Genomic DNA, 9,087 nt, shown 5'->3' on the forward strand with positions numbered 1-9,087 from the left:
GTATAATTGATCTTGATAAATAATTTAAAAATTGTTACGCATAAACAATGAATGTGTCTACAATTTTTATGGAATTTTTAATAGGGCCTATCGCCTGTTTATTCATTTGCCTGCATTTTAATCGTTTGTGAAATTGAGATTTTATTTTTCGAATTGCAGAGAAAGAGAGAGCTTTGACAGAAAATTGAGGATACGAGAACTATATGGAAAATAAGAGCAGCTCGTTTTGCGTATTAAGCATCTCTTTATCGATGACCACTTTGAATTCGATAACGAGCAGAATTACTATTGACAGCCTTAAATAGCCATCTTGATACATATAATACAAATCGAAGCGATAATTTTACACTTACGCATTGCACAGCGCCACTCGATATTAATGCATACCCGTACGTATAGGCAAAAACGAAAAACAAACGGCCTGCGAGAGCGATAAATACACTCGGTCAAGTGCTTCTCTCTCTCTCTCTTTCTGCGCTCGATAAGAAGTACATAATAAAATGACCGATTGGTAAATAAGCCGCCTCTCTCTCTCTCTCTCCGTCTTGCGCGAGCCACGCTATACGGGGCATGAATACACAGCAGCAGTAATTGGCGCACACTCGCGACTGCGAATAGTTCTACTTTCGGTTTAGTGCAGGCTAAATCGCGGTCGACGTTGTATAGCAGCGGCAGCGGCATGTCTCTTCGTACGCTCGTCTCTTCGATTCTCGTGCTTTCGTTGGCGTGGTGTCGCGCGCACGGCCAGTGGCACGACGACGCCGGTCCCTGGTTCATCGCCACGCAGGGCGAGCCCTGGCCCGAGCCGGCCTACAGGCGACTCCTCGAGCAACGCCACTGTCTCGATCTCGACACCTTCGACTTCAAGGTAATCGCGCGGCCGGCTTACGTACACGCCTTGTAATACAATACCGTTTTCCGAGATCTGTAGAAGATAATGACGTTGTATATGCGGTATCGATCGTTCGAATCATCATCGTTGTTGTTTTTGTTGTGTCGTTCGCAGGTGGTCAACCAGAATTGCGATCTTTTACAAGAGGCACTCGAGAGATACGAAAACTTGATGCGCACCGAGTTCGGCTTCGATAGCAGTCGTCGCGAGCCGAGCGCTGCGGACGAGGATTGCAAATCGACGATAAGCCAGCTTCGGGTCGATTTGCAAGACGCCAGCGAGTGCGCCAAGTATCCGAGGATCGATTCCAACGAGCAATGTGAGTAATCGTGAAAAAAATTTTTAGTACTTTTTTTAACTGGAAAACCAATAAGATTAGAAGAGAATTTTATGAAACAAAAATTTCATAAAATTCATCAGGAATATCTTCAAATTTTTTCGAATTTTCGATAATGGTGCACTTGCATTTTTATCCTAAGACCATTAGTTGCAAATTCCAAATGTCAGTGCCCGCGTACAACCGATTTTATTTTTTTATAATTACATCTCAAGATTTTTTTCCTCATTGCTCGGATCGAAGAAAAACTGAAATAGAATTAAATCATGAACAAAATCAAAATATAAACGCATTCACTGAGATTTTCAAATTTTCAATTTATTTCAATCTAAATTACACACTTTTAAACAAAGAGACAAAACAAAGGTATCATACTGTTCCCATACTAACATATATGTATCTTGTATCTATAATGGATATGAAAATGAAAGAGCTGCATTACGAGCTTAGACTCTCCACTCAGCTGCGAAGCAAATGTTGAGTAAATCTTTGTTCGATAGCTGCTCGATGATCATGTCACAGCAGAGTCGGTAGTGTAAGATTTTCTCCCAAAAAGGATACAGTGCCCATCGTCGGAAAAATCGTTTTGACAGGATCTCGCAAAGGTGCGCGGTACAAGCCTCTTTATGCTCCTCGGACAGCTCGCGCAATTTCTCCCACAGCGCAAACTCGAAGTATTCCATAAACGTGAGTAATTTTGTCGCCTCTTCGGGTCGTAATCGGATCGAGTCATCGAGCGACCGATGCGGATTTATCATGATTTTTTTCGCTGCTGCAACGAAGCTCGCGTCGTTGTACCAATGATCGTCGTCGCGATTCGCCGATTCTCAAAGCCGTTGGATGTCCATTTCTCATCGAAGTCGTTTTCGGTGGGAAACACGAAGCTGGACAGATCGGCGCCATTATCCAAGAGTACATCGACCACAGGCAACTTGTTTCGAGCATTGACTCGCAGCAACTGATATTTGCTATCGCTGATCTCAAATAATATCCTCACGCGTTCAAGTAGATTGTAACGATTATTGCATATAATGTGTAAAAGAGTCAATCCCCTCTTGTTGGCCAAATTCGAATTGGCGCCTCGTCTCACCAGTGGTTCAAACGCGTAGCTGCTGCAGTGCGTAGATAAGTGTTATGGGGTATTTTTCCATATTTCATATATTGAGCAGTACTTGCAATAACTATCCTAAATTTCTCACTTCCCGGACATTTCTTACAAAAACGCCTAATAACCAAGCAAGCGTGAGCGAGCGAGGCATGCTACTAGCATAATGGATCTTTGACGGAAATTTCATCTTTCGATCGACAAAAAAAACACAAAACGAAATTTTGATAATGATGAGTTGCTCATACCATGTGTTACAGATCAGCTGAGTATCGGTAACAATGCACTTGCTTATTTATCGGCCGATTCCATTTGGGGAATACTTCGTGGATTGGAGACGTTTTCGCAGCTCCTCTACAGAAACGAGACTCAGGCAAGTTGATACCCATTTACGATTTACTCATGAACTATTTTCTGTCCGATAAGCCGAGAAATTAATCATTTTCTTCGTTATATTATTACGCATAGAAATCGATACACTTGCGGGGCCAGGAGATAAGCGACCTGCCGCGATTCGGCCATCGAGGCCTGCTGATCGACACGTCGCGCCACTTTCTGCCGGTGCGCGACATTCTGCTGATCCTCGACGCCATGGCCTACAACAAGCTCAACGTGCTGCACTGGCATCTGGTCGACGACAACAGCTTCCCGTACGAGAGCCTGCGCTATCCGGAGCTCGCCCAGAAGGGCGCCTATCATCCGTCCATGATCTACCGGGTGGAGGACGTGGCGCGCGTCGTCGAGCACGCCCGTCGCCGGGGCATACGCGTGCTGCCGGAGCTCGACACGCCCGGCCACACCAAGTCCTGGGGTCGCTCGCACCCGGAGCTGCTGACGCGCTGCTACGACGCCGAAGGTCGCGCCACCGGCAAGCTCGGCCCCATGGACCCGAGCCACGAGCCTCTCTACGACCTCGTCGAGGAGCTGCTGCGCGAGCTCGGCGAGCGCTTCCCCGACGGCCAGGTGCACCTGGGCGGCGACGAGGTGCTCTACGACTGCTGGCGCAGCAATCCCGACATACGCGACTTCATGCAGCGGCGCAACATCAGCCTCGAGCGCTACGAGCTCCTCGAGGAGTACTACGTCGAGCGGGTGCTGCGAATGGCGCGCGAGCTCGGGCTGCAGCCCGTCGTCTGGCAGGAGGTGTTCGACAACGGCCTGCGACTGGCGCGCTCCACGGTGGTGCACGTCTGGACGGGCGACTGGCCCAGGGAGATGGACGCGGTGACCCGGGCCGGCCACAAGGCCCTGCTCTCGGCCTGCTGGTATCTCGATCACGTCGCGGGGGGCGGCGATTGGCTCAAGTATTATCGCTGCGACCCGCTGGACTTCAACGCCACGCTGAGCCAGGCCAAGCAGCGCGACCTCGTGCTGGGCGGCGAGGCCTGCATGTGGGGCGAATTCGTCGATAGGTAATTTTAGCAACAATCATATATACCTAAAATACGACCGTTACTTGCACGAAAATTGATCCACGTTGGTAAAGAGTAGAAAGTGAAAATACAGCAAAGTAAGGGGCGTTGTCTAAACCTAGCCATGTGCACGATCAGCTCTCATACTGCGTTGGATCTACGCTTTCTAATCGTCATTCTACGTACAGCTGATGCAAGTTGTATTTCGTATTTCTTCGACCACCCGTTGTACGACATTCTCTCTGCATCGATCGCCGCGCATCTGGGTATAGTCAGTATGCATTGAGATGCTGAAGTGTAAAGAATAAAGAAAGATCTCATGGAGAGTAGCAAGTGATTATTGTGTAGGAAAAAAAGTATCTTAAATTGTAAGCGACTGTGTTTTTGTGTAAGTGCGCAAAATGATTGCCGCGACCGATAAAAGTCCCCGTGCAAGAGGCATAACTGACGACCACGACGACATAAAACGAGTGAATCACCTCGAAGAGGATAGCTTAGCAAAGTTGAAAAGTATGCGTGAAAAAGTCAATTGGAAGTTTCACTCGGAACGACATGCACTGCTCCGCCAACTTTATCCCTTAATCGAAAACTGGAAGGGCCGACTGCCAAATCTTCGAGATATTTTTCGGCCTACAGAAATCGATTGGCTCATCACGCAAGACGTGCTTTCCTATAGCGACGCGATCGAGCCAGGTCCGCTCATCGAATTCGTGAGCAGCACGGGCTACAAAGACAAGCCAGACTACGATGAAAACGGCGAGCCGCTGTTGTTGCGCACCACACCGCTGCACTACGCGGCCATATCCCCGATCCAATACATCGTCGTCAATGAACTGTTCAAAATTTACCAGAGATTCGACGCGAACTACATCAGCGAGTGGGGCAGCACGCATTTTCATGCGGCCTGCAAATGCGGCTTCGACGACGTCGTCGAGAAATTCCTCGAAATCGGACAGAATCCAAACTGCCGTGAGCAAGAAACAGGCGATCCGCCTCTGCACTCGGCCGTGGCCCGCAACCACAAAAGGGTCGCCGAGCTGTTGCTGAGAAGTGGGGCCGATCCTAATCTAACCGATAGAGACGGAAGAACGGCTTTGGACATTTTTAGCAAAACAGGTGGTGACGGGGACTTAGTAAAGATGATATTCGAGCTCAGCGATGACAAATATCAACCGATATCGGTCGACGCCCGGGACAACTCGGGTAAAACACCATTGTACTGGGCTCTGCACTACAGCAACAAAAAATTGATTGAATTTCTGCTGAGAAATGGTGCCGATCCAAACCTCGCCAACGATGAGGGAATCACTCCTCTGCACATCATTTGCATGAGAAAATACGATGATGACTTGATGGAGATATTTTTCAAGGTCATCAAAGACATGCAACAGACGGTGAAGGTCGACGCCCGAGTCAAGGTAGGCTGGACACCGCTATATTTGGCTGTACTCTACGGCCAAAAGAAGGTGACAGAATCTTTGCTGAGAAATGGCGCCAATCCTAACTTGGTCGACCAAAAGGGATTGACTTATCTGCATATGATTTGCTTATTGTACTCAGATGTTGACTTCCTGAAACTATTCTTCAAGATCAACGACGACCTTCAGCAGACGTTGCATGTCGATGCCCAGGACAAAGACGGTAACACACCATTGCATTTGGCTCTGAAATACACTGAAAACCAAAGGGTGATCGACTTGCTGTTGACAAGAGGTGCCCACCTAAATTTACCCGACCAGTACGGAATGACTCCTCTGCATTTAATTTCCTGTAAAAATCTATCAGTTATATCATATTATGGTATACCCCTACTCTCTGTTCTGGAATACAATAGCAAGGAGAAGGTCAAATGGTTGCTGAAAACACACGCCGATCAGAATTCAGCCAACAAGAATAGATGGACTCCTCTTCACATTATTTGCATCATGAGCAACGATGATGGCTTGATGAAGCTATTTTTCAAGATGACCGAAGAATTAAAACAGCCGGTGCACGTCGACGCCCGGGACAATTTGGGCCGAACGCCCCTTCAATTGGCCGTGACAAATCTCTATCCGGATTGCGTTCGTATTCTTTTGCGACGTGGTGCTGATCTATCGAACTTCGTGTTTCCCACCGAGAGTCAATTCATTAAGGAATTTAAATTTACCATCAATGAATTGATTATAGCATTGCGCGCTCTGAAAGTCGTCGAACGTCTCGAAAGAAAAGGATGCGAGCTGAATCTCAGCGATGCCCTACAGATAATGAAATTGTTCTCCAGATTCGAATCGTTGGAGAGTTCGTCGGGTCTTGACGAATCTTGGCACAATGACGAAGAATTTGCGAAAAAATCGAAAGAAATAATGATTAATTCGAGTTTGTCGCTCTACGAAATGATCCAGCTACGACCGGAAGAGGCGGCGAAACGACTCAAATATTCAGATTACATCAAGTTCGCGTGCTTGACTGATTTTCAGGACGAACGCCACGTGAGGGGTATTCAGGCTTATACTACTCGTCTGTTCGAGATCTTAACGAGAGGATTTTGCCGGCGATGGGCACTGAATCCTTTCATGGAACTGATACACTACCGACTGCCGATTCTCTGCTGTGAAATGATCATTCAGACGCTAAAGTACAAAGATTTATGTAATATTTGCTTGGCGGCTATACAGAAAAAAGCTCATGACGCCGATTAGCATATTTGAAGTATGTTTCCTGTATGATATAATTAAATAAATTTGAAAATGAAAATTTATCTTGTTAAATTGGTTTGATTTAATTATTTTTGTGTTTTAATGTTGTCTTACTTTAATTATAATCATTTTATATTTTATTTCTTACCCAGGAACAATGTGCACCAGCGAGTCTGGCCACGAGCCTCGGCGGCGGCCGAGCGGCTCTGGAGTCCCAAGGCGCAGGACGAAGACACAGCGGCGCGCCGCCTCGAGGAGCACGCCTGCCGCATGAACAGGCGCGGGGTCCCCGCCCAGCCACCCAACGGCTCCGGATACTGCCTGCTGCCCCAAGATTATCGCGTCTAGAGAGCGAGTTTGAATCTTACAATTGTTATCGTTGTTGTTATGATTTTTCTTTGTTTAATTTTCTATAATATTCAGATGGATCGGTCAAGAAATAAATTTACATATTTTTTTCTACTCTACCTGTCTCGAATGCTTCATTTATCGATATGTAACGTACATCTGCGTTTATAGTGTTTGAAAGAGATTTTAGATGAAATTAGCTGCACAAAAATTAAGTAACTTATACTGAATTTTATTTCTTCAATTCTATCATCGTTTGAAATTAATATCTTAGTTCTAATTAATTTTTTTACATAAACTGAAGAAAAATTGATGAAAGTGCAATCACACGCTATACTTTACATGCAAAAACGAACAAAAAAAAGGTCGTTCTATACCTAAATTAATTGTACAAAAATTTCACGAAAATTCAATAATAATTAAAACCAACTGCCACCAATAGATGGCGAGTACTTTTATTTGTACACCTGCAAGTGAAAAAGTAAAAATAGTTATATAACTGAAAATTAAGGTTTTCAAAAAATTGGAATTGTTAGTCTTATATCTTCTTTCTAGAGAAAGAAATGTCTGAATTTCATTCAAATAATTTTAACAGTAAACACTCTCGAAACAATCGAATCCATCTGAAGTTGTCCGCTATAAATCAGTTCTCCGTCGAGATCGTTACTAGGATGGTCGATCGATAGTATAAAAATTTTCAATACGCGCACAACGTGAACTCGCGACGCTACCCCCCTTCGTTTTCCTATCGTTCGGAATAACCAAATTTTTCCATTTTTCTTTTCTTCTCGCTGCATTTTTAGACTATCGATATCTAAATTGCTTCTAAAAATCCATCGGAATCCAAAATGTCATCATCGGGATACAATAAATTCGCAATGGACGAAATGAAATTCCGTGGCGAAGACAGTCATCATCATTGCTCGGACGCACAAGGCAATAATAGAAACTCGCGGCCGACATCCAAGGCTCAGGCGACGAATTCGAGCGCCCCCGATGCGGTACGTTATTATTACTTATCGAAAAATTTGACGAACGCGTTGAATGATAATAACGATTGTATGTGCGCTCGCAGGGCGGAAAGTCGCAGATTCGGTTCACGCCGCAGATGCTGCAGGATCAGGAGCTGCTGGTGAGCACCATGAGCCAGCAGGGCATACCCGAGACACTGATCAAGCGCCACTTCGATCGTCTGCTCGAGGAGCAGTGCAAGCAGATCCAGGTACTGGAGACGTCGTGCCTGGTGCAGGAGCAGCCGATCAACAACAATAATCACCGGCTCAGCGGTGGTGGCGAGGCGTTCTATCGCGAGCAGCAGCAGCAGCAGCAGCAAGCTGTCGAGCAACAACGACATCAGATGCAGTATCATCATCAGCAGCAACAGCAGCAACAGGAGGAAGAGGGTGTCGATACGCGGCCCGCCGAACCACATCAGCAGCAGCAGCAGCAGCCAAAGCCACGTCTCGAGCCGTCGAGCCTCGTGCGTATGCGCCTGGAGAAGGAGGCGAAGCTGCTCTCCCACAAAAACAACGGCCTGCAGGAGCTGGCTGTGGCCCAGGAAATTCTCAGCAGCAACAAGTACGGCCACCTGTCGCGCAACCAGTGCCGACTCGACGGCACCCAGGACAGCGAGGACATGGACAGGATCTCCCGAGAGATGGGCCTCAGGCACGAGCAGCAGGAGCGCTCGAGAAAGAAGCCCTCGTCCAACGGCCTGGAGAACTCGCGCAGAGCCGGCAATCCACCGCCCAATTCGCGATCGCACGCACTGAGGCAGCTTCTGCTCGCCCAGGAGCAGCCCGTCGTGTATCCGCCCCAGAGAGGCGACTCGTCGATCTACTGCAACAGACAGCGGGAGCTCGGCTGCTGCGAGCAGCCACAGCAGCAGCAACAACAACAGCCACAGCAACAGCCACAGACTTACGCCAACGAGCAGCATAAGCGGCAGGAGGTGTACGAGCTACAGAAGATGCAGCAACATCATCAGTTCCAAACAATGGAACAACAACAGCGACAACAACTACAACAACAACAGCATCAGCAACAGCAGCAACAACCACAACCGACTGCGGCTCCGATGTATCAGCAACAACAGCAGACTCACTCGAACGACCTGCTCGAGCCGAGGATCATCGGTGGCGTGACGTACCTCGCGAGAAAGCAACAGTGCATACCGCAAATACCGGGCTTCATAAGCGACGATTACAGCAACGTCCGGGCGACCACCATCTGAATGTTTTTATTCTCTTCAATTTTTTTGCTCCTTACCTCCGATCGTCGCGTGTCCGTCCCTAGGAACAAAATAAAATCGCAAT

General features: G+C 47.1%; 2 protein-coding genes across 2 annotated transcripts; both read left to right on the forward strand.

Moving 5' to 3' along the window:
• The first annotated feature begins 607 nt into the window (after positions 1–607).
• Positions 608–7,192, forward strand: LOC106653625 (beta-hexosaminidase subunit beta-like). Its single transcript, XM_014373137.2, has 5 exons — positions 608–868; positions 1,007–1,211; positions 2,595–2,707; positions 2,803–3,746; positions 6,577–7,192. Exons 1-5 carry the CDS (start codon positions 680–682, stop codon positions 6,770–6,772), a joined length of 1,647 nt encoding a protein of 548 aa, XP_014228623.1. The 5' UTR covers positions 608–679; the 3' UTR covers positions 6,773–7,192.
• A 124-nt stretch (positions 7,193–7,316) lies between these two features.
• On the forward strand, positions 7,317–9,034 carry LOC106653572 (putative uncharacterized protein DDB_G0271606). Its single transcript, XM_014373071.2, has 2 exons — positions 7,317–7,773; positions 7,848–9,034. Exons 1-2 carry the CDS (start codon positions 7,621–7,623, stop codon positions 9,003–9,005), a joined length of 1,311 nt encoding a protein of 436 aa, XP_014228557.1. The 5' UTR covers positions 7,317–7,620; the 3' UTR covers positions 9,006–9,034.
• Positions 9,035–9,087: the final 53 nt, after the last annotated feature.

The sequence above is a fragment of the Trichogramma pretiosum genome, unplaced genomic scaffold, assembly GCF_000599845.2.
Source record: "Trichogramma pretiosum strain Unisexual culture from Peru unplaced genomic scaffold, Tpre_2.0 scaffold73, whole genome shotgun sequence".
NCBI classification, from domain to species: Eukaryota; Metazoa; Arthropoda; class Insecta; order Hymenoptera; family Trichogrammatidae; genus Trichogramma; species Trichogramma pretiosum.